Source organism: Alosa sapidissima, chromosome 6 (assembly GCF_018492685.1).
Source record: "Alosa sapidissima isolate fAloSap1 chromosome 6, fAloSap1.pri, whole genome shotgun sequence".
NCBI lineage: Eukaryota > Metazoa > Chordata > Actinopteri > Clupeiformes > Clupeidae > Alosa > Alosa sapidissima.
The window spans coordinates 28209353-28229103 of record NC_055962.1 but is presented as its reverse complement, the minus strand read 5'-3'; the positions used below and the strand labels follow the sequence as shown (position 1 = coordinate 28229103).

Here is a 19751-nt window from a genome sequence, read left to right as displayed (position 1 = left end):
ATGAACCCAAACTCTTCTAATCACACTTCCCTCTTGCAATACATTCACACTCATTTAGCAGATGAAACCAATTTTCATGATGGTAGGCCTACTTCAGGCTAGGATTTGACATCTAAAAGACAAAATTATCTTAAGAGGTAAATATAGGCTATGCAAGAAACAGAGGACCTTGGTTCTCACTGCCTGACAGTGGGCTCTGTTTAAGAAGAACACAATCTATTTAACTAATGGGGACTATCAATAAAACTGACAATATTAAAAATATTTTGTATTTTAAATCCGACGTTACTATTGTGTTTCCATTCATTTCATTTCAAAGCAAACTATATTCGTGATAAGCTATGGGTTGGAAAACGATTTTAACATAATCTGAAAAGTCTATGAAAAAGTCTCTCTGATGTTGGGCAGCACTCAAATACATTAGTCAAGTTAATCGCCAAATGACGACCGTTGGGGAAAAAAAGAAAGGTGGGTGGGGATTGGGGTTAAACAGTAGGTTACTTTTTACGTGCCCATATTCCTGACCGTTGCCTGACGCTGACTCGCAGGGAGGAGAAAGTTATTGGAAGACGATTAAGCAACTGCACCCGTCTAAACTTCGAGAGGAACTTCCTTCCTCTGTATTCAGCATGAATGGTTTATAAAGGACTGCAGCAAGGTTCACAAAACAGCGTATATTCTACTTTGATACTCACGTCGTGACACGCCATACAACGGTAAGCTCTAGTTCCCATCCCACCGTATATGATGTCTAAAAGGAGCTCTTCGACGATGGCGTTGTCTATGCAAGTGATCCTGACTTTGACGTTCCTCTTCGACGTGGAATCACTCACCAGTTTCTGTGTGGACAATCAATGCTTTAGTGTACACGAAGACATGGCAGATTTTACTGCCGCAAGAAAGGTCTGTCAAGGTTTTAACGGACATTTATTGACAGTGCGATCAAGCGTATCGAACAGCGCCATCTCAACTTTATTGACCGACTTAAAAGGTGACTTCTGGATCGGGCTACGGTTTAATGGCAATTGTCCCCAAATCTCTGATTTGAAAGGATACAAATGGATAACGGGACAAGAAGAAGCCGACTTTCGCAACTGGGACAAGAACGACGCTGTTTGCCCTACCTCCGAACAGTGCGTAACGGTGTCCACAGACGACCTCAAGTGGAGGGAGAGATCGTGTACTGATAAAGTCGATGGATTTATATGCGAGTTTGGATTTGACTCAGGTTGTCAACCACTGTCGGATTCACAGATCCTAACGTACCGGACACCGTATGGCATTGAGGGGCCTGAGCTTAACGTTTTGCCGTTTGGAAGTGTGGCAGAGCTCAATAGTGGGACTCAGTATATTTGCATTGGTAACTGGGAGAAATCACCGTGGACCTGTGAGGTCTTGAACGGCGGCTGCGAGCAGAAGTGTACCAGGGTTAATGGTAAACCTGTATGCACCTGTTCTCTTGGCTACTTGGTTGATGACCGCAACGGTCGGTCCTGCCGTTTAGCTGCGAATGATCCTTGTAAGGGATCTGGGTGTGAGCACATCTGCATTCCGCATAATGGAAGTTTCTCCTGCCTTTGCGAACAAGGTTTCTCTCTAGATGCAGACGGCAAGAGCTGCAAAGACATAGATGACTGCGCAGATAAAAGAATGTGCGCGGGGGCTCACACGATGTGCGTAAATACGCACGGAGGTTTCCATTGCACTTGCAAGACGGGGTTTGAAATGCAGAAAGGCTTTTGTGTGGATATCGACGAATGCGCTAAAATGCCATGTGAACACGTATGCATTAACACACCTGGCAGCTACAACTGCTCTTGCTATGAGAGACACAAGGTATCAGACGAAGACCATCACAAATGCATATTGCATTGCCCTTACCAGGAATGCCCAGCTGTTTGTGACCCCAACGAAATTTTTCAGTGTGACTGTCCAGATGGTTTCATCATCGACGCTAGAGGAGATGACCGCTTTTGTGTTGATATCGACGAGTGTAATAATTTTTCTTGCGACCAGCATTGTGACAACAGCTTTGGTGGATACACCTGTTGGTGTGGTGAGGGATATGAGTTGGTGGACGACTATAAATGTGTACCAACTGAAGGATCAGGCTCCACGCCATCATATAGCGATGTCACCCCGACCGTCATGTCAGAGAGCCCATCAGCTGTGACAGCCGGTGGTCTCCTTGGAATTATTGTTTGTGTTGTGTGTGTCTTGGTCGCCCTGGTTTTGCTCGCTCACCGCTGTCTGAAGCGTCAAAGTGAACATTCGCTCATCGGTGCGCGTAAAAGCACTGACTTGCATGACTTGGAACAAATGACCACTGAAAACTACAATCCAAAATTTTCAGAAATTAAAAAATGAAAGGAGATAAATACCTGCTAAGGCCGTTTTTTATAATACCAAAACAGCTGATGCCTGGCCTTTCCCTGGAGTGAAACTTTTGTGCACAAACACAAGAAGATCTGCAGTTGGCAACTGCAATACTGTCACCTCCACAGTGAGGAGAGAATATGAAGAATATTTTTTTTTAGATTTGTGTATATTAATGTAACTAAAATGCTATGTACAGTACACGAGTGATATATTGTATTTGTTTTTTAGAGAAGCACAACGGATTCTGAAAGGACATGGGTGAATGTTTCTTGGGGGGGGGGGGGGGGGGGCGGTTTACTGTTGTTTGATGTCTATAAAATAAAAACAAATTATTGTCGGCCTATATGACACACACGTCTTTAGTGTGTCCGGCATGTCATTTTCTTTGCATTGCATAAATATATTAAATCATGATCCAGTGAACATGTTTATAAATTAAAATGTTTTATATGCATTATTACATCGCTCACTGTCCACAGTAAATATACTCTATGATGCTATTGTTGTTAGTAAAAAATGTCACCTGAAGAGAATCAAGTGAATATCAAAACTTCATGTTATGTCATGGGTTAATCTTAAATTAATCGCTGCTTTTAAAAAATGGCTTCTAAAAGCTTTAAATGCCTCACAGATCAACCATATGTGGTGCAAGCACCTGGCCTCTAATTCCTCTTGAAGAGTGGTCATTTTGCAGGACCCCCCCCCCCCCCCCCATTCATAATTGTATTATTAGTTTTTAATCGTCATCAAATATAATTCAAATTAAGCTGTAGCTTAACTTTCTGCATTTAGGTTCTAATTTGGTTAGACTGCACGCACGTGCATCACCATCACACCCCTTGCTATCACCAAAACACACGTCAGTGTTAGTCAGCTGATATTAATGAGATAATATGCGGCGGGATCAGGCTAATCCTTTACCGCACAACCGAAAGGTATTTACAAACTAAAAGATAACCATGTTTCTCCAGATGTAGGGTATGGCCACTTGTTGCATGGACACCAGTAAGAAGACAGGCCTGCCCTCTGAAATCCAAGACTGGGTTTCCCAAAGCCATCTTAATACTACACATAATTTATAAGCTATAAGAGAGACCAGGTACTGATGTACCATGTTTATGTTTCATGTCTTGTCAAAACATAAACATGACATGTCATAATATAATGCAACATACCTATATTCACTCTACTGTATTAAGTTCACTGATTGCGTTTGAGCATAACATGGGCCTTCCTTTCCCCTCTCATCTTCATCAAAACGCAGTGAGTACTTTGCAGTTATAACATGGCAGTTTCATAGGCTGGGTAGTCAAATTGATGCAACAACCATACTTTATTCAAACCAAAATAGAGATGGATAAAGGTTTTTCTGTTGTTCACAGGGTCTGTACTCAAAATGCTATTGAGATAGCTGTTTACAAACCAAAAGTATCAGATATTAAGAAATTAAGTAGTTAAGACCTCTCTGTTGGCCGCAACCCATTGTATGCAACTTGTCATCAGTCGACCTCTCCTAATATTTGCTAAAATAATTGTTTGACTTACTTGACTTAAACCTTTTTGCTCTTTAGGGAGCATACTGTAGGTCATTCATGAACTTCCTCCAGGTGGTTCGGTGTTGGACGATCTTCTCTGCTTCCTTCCAAGATGTTGTTACTTTCTTGAGTTCTGCCTCAACAGACATTTTCCAGCTGTTTCTTGGTCTTCCTGGCTTTCTTTTCACTTGTGGGTTCCAGGTTAAGGCCTGTCTGGTCGTGTTGGAGGATGGTGCTCTTAAGGTGGGCCCGATCCAGCCCCATTTCCTGCGTTTGATTTGAGTTTCAATTTGTTCTTGTTGTGTGGTTTGCCAGAGTTCCTCATTTGTGATGGTGTTAGGCAAATCTCCAGGATGTGTCGTAAGCCTCTGTTAATGAATGTTTGTAGCTTGTTTGATGATGCTTTTGTGGTTTCTACCCCATATAATAAAACTGATTTAACATTGGAGTTGAAGATGCAGAGTTTTGTATTTAAGTATATAAGTATATATAATCTTTTGATCCCGTGAGGGAAATTTGGTCTCTGCATTTATCCCAATCCGTGAATTAGTAAAACACACTCAGCACACAGTGAACACAGTGAGGTGAAGCACACACTAATCCCGGCGCAGTGAGCTGCCTGCAACAACAGCGGTGCTCGGGGAGCAGTGAGGAGCTAGGTGCCTTGCTCAAGGGCACTTCAGCCGTGCCCACTGGTCGGGGGTTCGAACCAGCAACCCTCAGGTTACAAGTCTGAAGCGCTAACCAGTAGGCCACGGCTTTGTGGAGATATATTTTGCGTTCCATATTGGCTTAGGTATTAGAAAGGCTGACCTTGCCTTCCTTAAATAATTGTATACAGTAACACACTGATAACCAGCCAGATAGCCAGGATCTGAATTGGAAATCACGATCAACTACCCAAATGTGCTCCTGTCCCAGTGATTTGAGAGCCAAAGAACATAATCAATATGAATGTTGATGAATGTTTTCCTGGTCCATTCCATTTCATAATCTCCTCATATTGCAAAATCCCTTGCCACCTACAGTATACAATAGGCTGTATACCAACAGTCACAAAGTCTGCTGTCCAAAGTAAATGAAAGTGTGGATTGAGATCTTTTACCACCCATTTCTAAAAACGAATACTATTCTAAAAATACTTCATCCACACACTGAACTGGACAATGTATTATCGGTTTTCAGAAAAAAATGCTTAACTAGCAGGCCTTATGCGAAACACAACACAGTTTGTGACAAAACAGAATTTGGTTGTTGGTTATTATAACTATGGTAAACAAATTTCACATGATTAAAACATAAAGTAGTGAATGCAATGTAACAGAATACTAAATGAATGCCCTCCACTCAGTGTGCTCCTAAAACAACGTTCCCCACACTACAGGAACGTCCCTGTTCTCTGTCCACACTTACAACCAATCGTTCAATTATCTTCATGTTTATCTTTACAGTATTTGGTAGACACTTTTGTCCAAAGCTACTTACAGTATATAAACAACACATTATTGGTTAATAATGATATTTTCAAATAAAGTTGAAAAGCCTACATACACATAATAATAGAAAGTAATAACAACAATATCAATCATAACAAAAATATTAAATATCAACAATGCAAATAATGAGTTTTCATATTAACAGAAACCATAAACATACAAACCATTAATCTGGAAGAGAATTACAGTTTTTCTCAGTCGCTTTGGTGCTTTTCTCAGATCAGAATGAAAATTCTCATAACTATTAGTTCAACCTCCACAACATTTAGTCATTTGTACACATAGTAGCAATTTCTCCTTCCTCTGAACAAATTGCAAATGCTTTTGGACATGTATCAGTTGTTTTCATACAATTCTCTGTTGTTTTATAACATTATCATTTGTTTATGTCATGTCAGTCATAATGAACTATTGTTGAACATAATGAACTAGTTCAACAATGAACTATACTTATGGATGCTGAATAGTTGTTCCCAATAAAACTAATAGTCTTCATTTCATTGCTTGAGTCATTACATACAAAATTGTTGAACTAGTTATCAAATTCTGTCACAATGCTGTAAAACTGCCAAGAGCATATAGCAAAGAACATACAGTATGTATTCAGTGTATTGTACTCACATACTCCCCTAACTACAACAATGTGTAACTTTACTGTAGTTTTCAAATGGCTGTATAGTGCTGTGTTGAGCATGTTCAGGTAGTGTCACCGAGTTCTGACCTTTTTTTTTTGCATTGGAAAACACTGAGTGAATAAACTTTCATAATGAAAACTTGACAAAGCCATTTGACTATCTTGTTCTTAAACGATGGTGTCAAGACTTCTCATTTTGATGACACTGGCAGGTTCATTGACATGAATACCTGCTTTTGAAGAATCGACTATCCATTTTGAGCAAGTGACGTGCTTTTGCAGGTTATCCACTACAGTAGGTTTGCAGTTTGCACTAATTGTTTTGAGAAATGCAATAGCTGCTGTGCAAATGTTAACAGTGATGTTAAGGCTAGATAGATAGCCTTTACAGTCATTGTAAAGTCACCTGTGCAACACAATTGGGGTTGCTACAGTGCTTAATTTGTAAAGTGGGAGGTGCCGGAGCACAAAGGCGGGGTGGATCCGGCGACTCAAAACAGGGATTTGAGGTTTGTTGAACACTCACTCTGCCTGAGAGCTGCCTGCTTGCTACATCTGATAAAGTGCATTTGGGGTAAAACCAATACAACACAGACACAGCTAAGAAAAACAAGAATAAAAAAAATGGAATCAAGTGTCCAGTAGGCCCATGTTAGGGATTTGAATTTAGTTTGGGCTGCTAGATAGATAGATAGATGGATACTTTATTGATCCCCAGGGGAAATTCAAGATTCAATTGCTATAGGAAGCCAATGTGTTTCCTTTGGCTGATAAAAATACTGCTACATTTGGAATAATCTGTAATAGTCTCACTTCACAACCAGGTAGGCCAGCTATCAATGCATTGCAATAGTCCAGTGGGAGGAACTATGGCCTGTACAATAAGTAGTGTTAGATCTTGCCAATCTTGTATAGGATAAACCGACACAGTCAGCTTCATGTTTACTTGTAAAGTTGTTTAAATGTTCTGTCATAAGCTTCTATTGGATTTATCCCCACAACACCTGTGCATACCATAAGAAAAAACTGAAAGAACTTGAAGTTGTTAAAGAGGGCCCTCTAGTGGCCCTATGATGACATAGTAAGATAGATAGAGATATCAATCTAGATTCAGTGATTAAATCTAAACACAACACAAACACAAATTAGTTATTTTACCTTAATTAAAATAGTTAAATTCCTTTTTGCACCACTGGGGGGGTATTCCACCATGTACGTGGTTTAGTGACAAACTTGGCAAAGTCAATTCTCAGCAAATATGGTATGGCTCAGTACATTTAAAATTGACGAAAAGGGCAATCCTCACATTATGCTACTTTAAGGAAAATATTTAAACTATTATGTCCCCATCAATATAACTTATTATTTAATCTCTCTTCTATTACAGTAATACCAATGAGCAAGATATAACATGGTGCATTCTGGCCATACATTTTAACATTTACCTAGGAAAAATAAAAATCCTGGACACTGAATGTCCCGGATTTTTGTACATGATGCGCAAAATGTGTATTTCAGTTAAATTGAAGCGTGCCTACGTCCATAAACGTACGCACAGCCTTATTGGCTCTACAAAAATGAAGTAGCATAACATGGGTGGTGGTGGTGGGGGCACGCACCGTGGAGACTCATTAGAAATGCTAAGGTGGAGACGGAGAGTGTGTGGGACAAGGAGAGACAGAGAAAGGAAAGTTTATTCTACATAAGCAAAAAAGCAGAACCTAATTATGTATTCCCCCTTTTTTCTCAATAGTGCCCCCAGGTGTCCACAACTAAAAACTGTTGAAAATATAACAAAATAATAAAGGTCTGCTATTAAATAAAGCAATTAACTAAACAAATAACTAGAAATTGTCATTCTTACTAATTTTAGCTATACAATTGTCGCTTAGAATGACGGTTTTTATCTTGGGTTAGATGTGCGAAAGGCGCCGTTGCTTACAAACAAAAAGGTCGATTGGATGGTCAAAATGTCCAGGATTTTTGTCAGACACAGGTGGCAACCCTAGCAGTATTTCCAATACATGTATTTAAAATACTTATTGAAACACTTGAAGCGAAAACTATCATTAACTTGTTCAGAAAAATGAAATAGTCTGGCGAGGTGGGGCCACAGGTTGGCACATTCCCAGGATGGACCTGCTGCGTCTTCATCCATTGTTTCGTCCATGACCATGGAGTTGACTTTGGCGGAAAGCTGAAGGTAATTGCTGATAGGCTGTCCCAATCAGTGGCGCCTTCACAATCCAATCACGTTTGAGAGGGAAACAGCAAATTGAGGGTTTCCGAGATTTTTCTTTTTTCCTTTTTTTTTTTTAGAAGTAATAACGGATAGGCCTACTTACGGTTATGAATAGAATTGTAGTGGAGTAAAGAGTACAATATTTGCCTCTCAAATGTACTTGAGTAAAGTCATGAGTACTCCCCAAAAATGATACTCGAGTAAAGTACAGATCCCTCAAAATTCTACTCAAGTACTGTACTCAAGTAAATGTACTCCGTTACCGTCCGGCTCTGATTACCAATGGACTTGAGCCGTAGCCTATAGCAATGTAGGCTATTTGCTGTTGAAATTAATAAATGGATAAACTGATAAATTAGGCATACTCACTGTTGTGTCTTCGTTTAGCCTAATGATAGTCTAGCGTAAAGTGTTAAATAAGCAAAAATGTCCCATGTCAAACAGTGCTTGGGGTAGCCTGTATAGGGCCTAGCCTAGACTGACGTCGATGCTTGAAAGCATTCTGCTTTGCGGAATTATTTGTTATGGTATGGCATGGCCATGGTATTCAAATATACTGTAGATATGTTCAACATAGGCTGAAAGTTATGTTTAACGTGCCATCGCCCAAAAATCGGCGAAGTGTTAGTTATTAATCTCTAAAGTAACGAGTCAAAATCACGCACAACTTCAGGCGGCGCTCTCTTCCACCATCTAGCCTGGCCCAGCTAGATGCATGGTGTTCTCCCCCCGGTGCTCGTTGTTCAGTCCAACCAAAAGCTCAATAAAGGAAAATTAGAAAATTGATGCATCATTTCAATTTTTAACTTCTGAACAGAAAACCGTAACTGTGCTCAATTGAAAATCAAAATATGCAACAATAACCCATTTACTGTGCCGTCCTAAAGAATGGATAACGGATTTTTAAGCCTATTTTTATATTTTTTTCATGTGAATTCTGCATATAGAACATAGCGTTACACGGACCCTCAACAACTTCAATACTCAAGGCACTCTGATGATTCAGAAAATGTACAAAATATACAATATAGCCATACTATTTATTTGTGAGAGCCTTAAATTACTTGTGTAGCCAGCACAAGTCTTCAAAATAGAATGGAGCCAATGGACAAACAGAATACCCTATTAGTCCAGGGCCAAATGGCCTAGTTTTTGAGATACCTTCACCCAATCATGTTTTTTTATATCTTTGATATGTCTAGTTTATGAAATTGATTGTTGTATAAAAATATTTTACTGCACAACGGAAATTGTGAAAATTCCAGATTCTGTAAAAAGGACAATGATCAGAAACTCACCAAATTTGGACTGTAATGAGTTGATACTGAGGTAGAACATTAGGACATGGACCCCATGACCTTGAGTACCTAATAGCTGACGTTCATTCTCACTATGACAGTATTAAAACCACTTAATGAATTTGACATGAAGATTTATGTAAGGGATAACAGCCACCGAGGTGACCTGTTACGGAATTAATGGAAGAGGGAGAGGCAAAGCATTCCCCGACATGCAGCTGGCTTTCTTTGGCTCTACCAAAGATCCTTGATTACTAGCTCCGCTTTAACCCTCTCTGGCTCTACCAGCGATAGCATCGACAATTAGTTTGTTTACAGTTGATTCCATTGTTGGGAAGCCTCCTTCCAGGCTCAACCGTTGTCCTACTATGGTTGTTATAGTTACCATTCCTTAAGCCAGGGGTCTCAAACACCCGGCCCGCGTCCTGCCCAATTCCGGCCCGCGACGTATGACAAAATAATAATGTAATCCGGCCCTTGAGGCTATTAATTGCGACAAACAACGACACTGATTAAAATAGACGATAGATCCAGGTACGGTGACACATCTCATTTGTAGGCCTACTCTGCTCCACTATGTGCAAGACATCCAGAGCTTGATTCAAACCCAAAATCGCTGCGCAAAGTTTTCAGGAAATACTTTACACGCGAGAAACACAAAGCGTGCATTTGTAATGACGCGGAATGCAGGCCATACTGTTGCAGAAATTAAGCAGAAATAGGCCTACACCAAACGTTCACGTGTGATGAAGTCTTAGGTAAGCTATGTTATTCACCTATTCTAATTCTGAAGGAGAATATCCTTTTGGAGATTATGATCGATCGTCTATGACAGTGATAGTCACGGTGCGTCTGTGAATAGAGGTGCGTATACAACGGTGTCCACTAAGCATACCATGCTTGTTTCGACCCTCTGCCCAACATAGCTTGGAGGTTGCACTGGTAATCGTGATGATAGTGTCCGTAATTGATGTGGGTACAGACAGCAGGGGCTAGTAGAAATAGGGCTCTAAAGAACTTCAAAGTCACCCGCAATATGACGCGAACTTCTGGGTACTGCAGATTACCCGCGATAGGAACTGTTTGACCAGAATACTTTATTGTAGGCCTATATTGTAGTAATCTATTACTAAAACCACAACATCTTAGGTGTTGGTATACATCTTAGGTGTTTTTCCTGTTAATTTGTTATGTGGGTAATATGAAAAAAGGAAAGTAAACCTGCTTAAATATGTTCATCCGATATTTACTGAAGGTGCATAATTTGAGGTTCTTGCCATCCAGCTGACAAATTAGATGGGTAATTTACCCCCTTCATAAACTTTTGTTTTACTCAAAGATTTTGCATTTACAGTAGGACTTTATCTCTGACCACTTTCAAGCCATGGCCTTTTGAAATTTTGATATAGGCTACAAATCCAATGGTGTTGCTTTCTTAACCCTGATGCCTAGTTTGCCAGGTTTAAAAAAGTTATGAGAGGAAATATTTATGACCGCCGCTAGCGAAGCGGTCATATAGGGATTGTCAAAGTTTTTTTTTTTTTTTTTCGTCATCTACTTCCTGAATTTTTGGTCAACGATACCCGGGACACCGAACCACCGGGACACATGAAATTTGGTGGGTATGTAGCCCCACTAGACTTTTACGGAAAAATTTCGTTTCGTCCCGAGGTCCACTCCCCCCCGTGCTGGGCCCCCCCGAACCGCAAAAAAAGCAGTGTTTCCTAAATAACTACCTGAACCGTGGCACCAGAGGATGAAGAATCTTTTATGGTATGTTGGTCTCAAGGGCCCCACATCAATCTGGCCCATAATCACTCATTTGTGATTTGCACCCCCCCCCCCCCCCCCCCCCCCCCCCCCCCCCCCCCCCCCCCCCCCCCGGTAAAAAATGAAAATGCAATATTATTCTGCTTTAATCGCCCCCTATCTTCAGTTAAGATGTTCAGAACTGCACCAAATTTTATTTGTATGATTGACCTGGCATTCTCTGGGGGTATGCCAAGTTTCGTAGAATTTCATCCATGGGGGGGTCTTAAAAAAAATAGATTATGTGTACATTTAGTGACTGTACACTCATTGGCCTGTAGATGGCGGTGCACACATATACACATGCACACACACACAGGCACCCACATACTATCGGTATTAGAACGGCCGATACATAATTACAAATTCAGTAGGATTAAAAGAAAGCCAAAATATATATTCATCATCATCATCATGGCTGCATTTCCAGTATTGGCGATAAGTAGTCTTTTGTCCACTAGATGGCGCATCGTTGCAGTGAGACGTAATTTTGTTGGAAGTTAAACGTGGGTTGGAATAACAATGGACGCTTCCTACAAGGACTATAGTTTACCGCAGAGAACGTCTAATAAGGATAGGATGATGTTCACATGAAATGTAATTCTTTTGAATTGCCAAGAGGAAGTACTGTACTCGTCTACAAAGAGTATGGACGGTGTACCTACCTGTGGAGACTAGGGTTGGGCACCGAAACACGGTTCTAATATGGCATCGGTGCCGACGCAAACGGTAGTAACTGCATTGAATAACAACGTGGATTCCGGTGCCTCATTTCGGTGCTTAAATAGCGTTTTATATATATATATATATATATATATATATATATATATATATATATATATATATATATATTACTTATACGAGGCATCACTGTATGTCATGCGCCATCTTTAACGTCTTGTTCTGATAGCAACAGATACAGTTAGCTAACATATCATACACTGGTAACACAACATATCATATCATAATATATCAACACTGGTAACACATGTATAAACCAGAGGGGTGCACCACATAGGCTAGTGGACAGTGTTTGACAGCTTGCGTGAGCCCAAGTAGCTTACTTTAAAGCGATATCGCGAGCTCCTGTCAAAATCTAGCAGTGGGCCTAACTACACACAAGCAAAAGTCTATGAAACAACATCAACAGTAGGCTAGCCTATACGTTGCACAATATCCTTGCTAATGCGCTAACTGACATTTATTTGAAATGTTATCAGCAAAGTTGTAAGGTGAAAACTTTATTTCATTGTGTGTTAAACAACATAATAGCATGATATTAATCTTTCATGTGCATGAGGCCCATATAGCATCACACCCAACTCCGGAGAGGTCACACCCAACACCTGCCACTGACCATCGACGGTGCTGTGGTGGAGAGAGCAAGCAGCACCAAATTCCTGGGGGTGCACATCAGTGAAGACCTCTCCTGGACCACCAACACTGCATCACTGGCGAAGAGAGCTCAGCGCCGCCTGTACTTCCTGTGGAAACTCAGGCGAGCAAGTGCTCCACCAGCCATCATGACCACATTCTACCGAGGCACCATCGAGAGCATCCTCTCCAGCTGTATCGCTGTGTGGGGCGGAAGCTGCACTGAATACAACAGGAAAGCCCTGCAGCGCATAGTGAACACAGCTGGAAGGATTATTGGTGCTTCACTCCCCTCCCTGAAGGACATTTACACCACCCACCTCACCCGCAAGGCGACCAAAATTGTGAGTGATGCAAGTCACCCCGCTCACAATCTGTTTGATCTACTGCCCTCTGGGAAGAGGTACAGAAGCCTGCGCTCCCGCACTACCAGACTCACCAACAGCTTCATACACCAAGCCGTAAGGATGCTGAACTCTCTCCCTCCTCTCCCCCCTCCACCCTCAGCTACATAACATCCTGGACATTGGACCCAAAATGGCCGCCTGCACTACTCCACTTGCACACTTGCACACTTGCACACTTTACAACTGGTGTTGTTGTCCTGAAAACACAACACTTCTGCTGCTCTTACATAACTTGCACCACTATGCCACTTTCTTCTTACTTAGGTCAAACAGAACTACCCAAGCCTTTTATTGGCCTGTATTTGCACTAGTATTTTTATTGACTGTCTATGCACAATTTCAACCACATTTTGCTGCTCTTATTTTTTCATTATTATATGTGCCCTCTTATTTACTTACTTTTTTATTTACTTATTTACTTACTTTTTTGTTTACTTGAATGTTATGTTTGTCTGTGGCCCTAAATTGGTAAAATATGTCTTGTCTTCACCGTGGGATAGTGAGAAACGTAATTTCGATCTCTTTGTATGTCTGGAACATGTGAAGAAATTGACAATAAAGCTGACTTTGACTTTGACAATGAATATGAAGATCATGTTTAAAGTTAGCTGGCAAAAACATAAATATGTAGATTACATACCCAGATGTCACTGAGCTGTCAAAGAGGCTACGACACCATCTCTGTAGGCAACGTTATCGCTAATTAAACTCAGCTGACTGGTGTTAGTTAGCGCATAGCCATAGTTGCTGTTAAAATGCCTACTAAAGGCTAGCGCTGGGAATCTAAACACTTCAACACCGGCATGTAGCCTAATATGTTCAAAACTACTGAGTGTACTGTTATGGGTTAAGACCAGGGGCCTCATTTATAAAGCGTTCTTACGCACAGATTTGATCTTAGACCGTGCGTACGCTCAAATCCATGCCAACGCTCAGATTTATAAAAACCGTCTTTGACGTGGAAAAGTGCTTATCTCCACGTCAGGTTCAAACTTGACGTACGACCATTTCCTTGTGGTAATGCCGGGGTACTGCAAGTAATCTGAGGTCTAAATGCGATGCATTTTCAAAATTCCAAGACCAACGATCTCATGTCTTTCTTTGCCATATGCATGATCAATATCAGAAGATTGTTAAAGACGTTTTTGGACGCAGCTTAATGTTTCATGGTTTGGCATAAAACTGCTAATGAGAACTATAGACCACTTAAGAAAGTGAAAAAACGTATAGCTTACTTATTTCATAATATCTAAAAAACACCAAGACCTACGATGGAATGATTGAAACATTTTTACAGGTGATCTAGTATATTTGGTGTTCTCACCAATCTAATATTGACCATAAAATGTCCAATTGCCCTCGTTTAGGAGAGGAAAAGTACATTTGTGCCAGGGATGTAGTGGTAAAATAAGAGGTGGGTGAACTATGAATTCTGCATCTCGGTGAGGTGGACTGCGCCATGCGTTATCGGATTTTTAAAAAAGACATTCGAACATGTTTGATAATGGTGGAGGTTATTATGCAGTATTGGGAATAGGCCTATGGGATAGTATTGGATAATACAGTTTTGAATGTTAAAAGTGAATAAACTCTTTTGAGAGGTGGATAAACTCTAATACGAGGTGGGTAGGCCTAAACTCTGAACTTTCTGAAATGTCAGAGGTAGATAAACTGCGTTTACTCGCGTTTAGCCTCCACTACATCCTAATTTGCGCTCATAGGCCTTCCCAGCTTCGTAACAGAAAGGTAATATTTGAATGTAAGCTATACAATGTAGGCTATAGATATTTTATATCATATACAGTATAGCCTACACAACCAAGGGACGGAAGTTATCCTCTGGCATCTTCATATTTAGTGTTGCGTCGGAGTTGCGTAAAGAGGTGCAGGCAGAGCGCGCACCTGTTTGCTTTTTTTGAGTGGCAGTGCCCAAGATCAGATGACAATACGTGAGTTGGATAATGTAGGCTAAAATATAAAGGTAGGCTTAAAGCAAACAATAAAGGACAATGTTTAAGCCATTGGACATTATTGAAAGAAAATGATAGCAAAGATATGCAGAATGAATGAATAATGACCGGCGAACTAGGCTACTTTTTCAGCAAAAACATAGCCTATCCTAAACGTTAAGCCTACATGACATATCACGCTTAATTTAGTCCTCTGTTTTGTAGACTAAATCAGCATATTACCCTGGGTCATATTGGAAACGTACAGTAGCCTACCATAACATACAGGATTATGCTGTAGGCCTAGGTCTTTCCTTCATAAGGTAGGCCTACCCAATTTTTTCTTTTTTCAACAAAGTAGGCCTAAACATAGGCTACTAAATGTTGATTATTCACATTACTGCAAGCAAAATGAATGAAAGCGAGCAGAGGACAATGGACATGGATGCATACGATCTCTTTCCAGAAAGCTTTGCTGGAAAAAACATAATTAGTTAAGCTATTCGAACTGACGCATATAGGCTAGTTCACATCAGATGCCAAAGGTTAGGCCTATACAATGTTTTCAATATATAATTTGACATAGGCTACAGCTTTTAGGCCATTGATTTCATTAAAACATATGCTAATGATATTGATGAGGGGGTGTTTACAAGGCGGAGACCTAAAACCATCGGGCTGCGCACAAGTTGACGTTCATTTGTGATTTATAATGGGCACATCTGGAAGGGTGGCGTAGGCTACGCACGTTTTTTTGTGCGTACGTTCGTGTTTTCTGAATCACACGTACGATCATTTCAGAAATGATCTAAGATCAAATGAAGGATGGTTTCTACGCAACACTCTTATAAATGAGGCCCCAGGGCTTTGAACCGATGTTTTTTTTCAATCGGTTCGTTCCGAACAGAAACGGAATTATAACGTTTCCGGTTATGAGTTCCACCAAATTGACGTTCCCGAACCGGTTAGAACAAAAAAAATACTGTTCCCGGAACTGGTAATTTCGTTCCTGTCAGCTGTTTAATGCTATAGAATTATGTCACATCTTTCTCATCCAGCTTAAACCAAATGTAATAATATTACAACTATTATTAAATAATAATAATTATTATTAATAATAATAATAATAATTAAATAGGCCTACAATTATTTCAAATGTGTAGTTTACTGTTAAAAGAGAACATTTCCACACAAACGTAACCACATTATTAAGACACGTGGTTATGCCACTCGGGCAACAACAAATTCCAACTGTCACAGGGGGGAAAGGCCATTTAGCCAAATGTTCGCTAGTCCATCATTAACGTGGAGTCGACAAATATAGCTATTGATATTGTGTTTGGAATGAGCGTTTTTATTAACGATGGATCGTAATTTACCTCTTATTTAAGATGTGGAGTGGAGACTTTGTAATCCACCGCTCTCTCCCCATTCAGTCAGCGAATGTCTGATGTGATGTCACACAGGAAGTGAACCTCAGCAGTAATGGTAACGTGCGCAGGAAAATAATTACTTTTTTTAGTTGAGGCAACGAAAACTTTGAGGAACGAAATAAAACCGGTATTAACCGGTTACCATTATTTTTTAATTAGTGTTCCTGTTCCAGAACATAAAAAATAATAACGTTTCCGGTTTCGTTTCTATTCCCTGTAAAATACAAAAAGTTATCGGTTTTTGTTTTCGTTCCTTGAACCGGTTCAAAGCCCTGGTTAAGACATAACATTTCTTGATGCATTTGGGAACACACTGAATTAACTGGAAAGTAGAGTCCCTGTTAGATTAGCTTATTTGCAAATGCTGTTGGCCATGACCTGGCAGTTTTATGGCAAGCGGTTTTAACATACCTTATGGCAAACCGCCTACACTGGGTAAACTTGAAAGCAGAGCTTACCATTGTGTGTGCATGCATGGCAAGCTGTTTTAACATTTAAATGTATTATTCGTAGGAGCAATGAGATATTGATAGTAAATTGAATATAACAGTTCAATTTCATGTTAAAAGTTGTCTTATCAATAAAAAAAAAAAAAGCAATTCATGCTTTAGACCATTTTAATTTAAAACATTTTAAAAACAAAGTACCGGTTCAGGCACCGTGGCACCGTCTTGAAAGTATCGATTTAGCACCGGTATCGGATAAAACCCAAACGATACCCAACCCTAGTGGAGACACAGATTCACGCTCCGAACAGACCACCAAGCAGTCACGACTCTCAACACTAAAGGCATGAACAGAGCTGGCATGAGGATTGCAAGATGGTCTGCTAGACTAACGTTTTTCCAGTATGACATGCAGCAGTTAGGAAAGACATCATGCAGGTAGTTAGAATGTGTTGGCTGATTGCCTCTCACGTGTTCCCCTTACCGACTCCAACACTGAAGTGGAATCTGAGGAAGACCTATACACAGAAATAGCTGAGATTTTTTTTTTTTAAATCAGGTTTATAGGCTAACTATACTTGCACATACAAGGAACAGGGCTTGAAAACGAAATTATTTTTCAAACGTTCCGTTCCGAACGGTTCAGGTAGGCCTATGTTTAACGTTTTCGTTCTTGCATGCGTTCCGCCACCAACATAACGGTCCTGAACCGGTTCGGAACGCAAAATATCGTTCGTTCTTAAAGTTCCGGCAGTGTTTGGCGGGCCTATCAAGTCTATTTTTGTGGACTTTACCTTAGAATAGCAGAGCTGCCAACTCTCACACATTGAGAGTGAGATTCATTCATTTGATTGGCTCCACACGCTCTTACACCAATTGAATGCGTGAGGGTTGGCAGCTCTGGAATAGACGTAGGCTACTCATTTCCCCTTGATTTAGCCTATACCGTAGCTATGCCCAAAAATAATAAATCACACAGGCGGCATCCAAAACCATTCAGATGGGCTATCCATCCCATAGCCTACAGACTTACTGTAGGCCTAACCTACAAGGATACAAGGATACAAGGAAGTTTATTGTCACATGCATATAGTTACTGGAAGTAAGAAATGCAGTGAAATTATGTCTGGTGTCAGCCTATTTGTGCATTAATGGGGGGGGGGGTAAAAAGTGCAGTAGAAGAGGGGTTTAGTAGATTAAGTGGCAAGGGCTGCATAAAAAAGGTGGGGGAGGATTGGGATTGGGTGGGGGGCACCAACAAGGAGCACCCAAGAGCAACAGGGGCAAGGAAAAACTCCCTTACCAAGGAAGAAACCTTGGGCAGATCCACGGCTCAAGGGGCTAACCCAACTGCCAGGGGTCTTGGTGTGTGTGTTGGGGGGATGACAGGGGAGATGGGATAGTGTGCTGTGTATGTGGGGAGAGGGCAGTGTGCAATATGTGTGTTGGAGAAGCTTCCTCATGAGACAATGTGCTGTGTATTGGGGGGGGGGGGGGCAGTGTGCTGTAAGTATGTTGGGGATGTGTGTTGGAGAAGCTTCCTGATGAAATAATGTGCTGTGTATGTAGGAGGGGGGGGGGGGGGGGGGGGGGCAGGGACTTACTATTGCAAGCAGAGTACTGTATGTAATGTATGTGAGTGATGACAGTGAAGATGTGTGTGTGGGCGGGAGGGGAGTGGGGCAGTGACTGTGTGTGTGTGTGTGTGTAGTGTGTAGGTGGGTAGGTGGGGGCAGTGTGCTGTAAGTATGTAGAGGATGTGTGTTGGAGAAGATCCTGAAGACAATGTGCTGTGTATGTGGGGGGGGGGGGGGGGCAGTGTGAAGCAAGTATGTAGAGGAGGCTTACTGTAGCAAGCAGTGTGCTGTATGTATGTGAAGTGATGACAGTGATGATGTAAGTGTGTGTGTTGGGGGGGTCAGGGACTTACTATTGCAAGCAGAGTACTGTATGTAATGTATGTGAGTGATGACAGTGAAGATGTGTGTGTGGGCGGGAGTGGAGCAGTGACTGTGTGTGTGTGTGTGTAGTGTGTGTGTGTGGGTAGGTGGGGGCAGTGTGCTGTAAGTATGTAGAGGATGTGCCTATTAATAATAATTAATAATTAACCTATGCCTATTAATAATTTCTTATCAAAAATATTTCTGGATACGTGCTAAACTCCTTACCTGGTTGTAGCCTAAGTTTTATCCATATGGAGATCTTCAAAGGCTTGCGCTATAATTCCAATCCTGTTTATAAACGAACCTGTCTTTTGCTGACAAGGCCTATCTCAAATTTCCCGTTTAACTCTTCTACATAGAATAGGCTATAATTGCGCAAACATTTCAAATCCCGACTTTAAAACGACAAGGCGTGGACAGGCAAAATAGGCTATTAAGCATAGGCTACAAACAATTTCCAAATCAGTTTCAGTAGCCTACGCTACGAGCTGGCCTAAGATCTGAAGTGGCAGACGGATAGGTTACATATATGAAAGGTCCATTTATTCGTTTTTTTTTTCAAACTGCAGAAATCAAATTATTAGGCTTATGTTATATAGAGAACGAAAAAAAAAACTTTATTAACCGGTTTTGTGGATTTCAGAATAACGTTTCTGTTCCGGAACAGTTGAAGACCATTTTGTTTTCGTTTCCGTTTCCGCTCCTCGTAAAATTCCGTAAAATTCCGTTCGTTTTCGGTTTTCGTTTTCGTTCCTTGAACCAGTTCGGAGCCCTGACAAGGAATTTGGTCTCTGAATTTATTCCAT

General features: G+C 40.8%; 1 protein-coding gene across 1 annotated transcript; it reads left to right on the top strand.

The window, feature by feature from the left end:
* Positions 1-524: 524 nt before the first annotated feature.
* LOC121711940 (thrombomodulin-like) lies at positions 525-4362 on the top strand. The gene has a single exon (XM_042095837.1). The coding sequence runs from the start codon at positions 745-747 to the stop codon at positions 2365-2367; it is 1623 nt and encodes a 540-aa protein (XP_041951771.1). The 5' UTR covers positions 525-744; the 3' UTR covers positions 2368-4362.
* The last annotated feature ends 15389 nt before the right edge of the window (positions 4363-19751 follow it).

Excerpts from the sequence above, each read along its gene's own strand:
- LOC121711940 (XM_042095837.1), top strand. The coding sequence starts at position 745 with ATGATGTCTAAAAGGAGCTCTTCGACGATGGCGTTGTCTATGCAAGTG.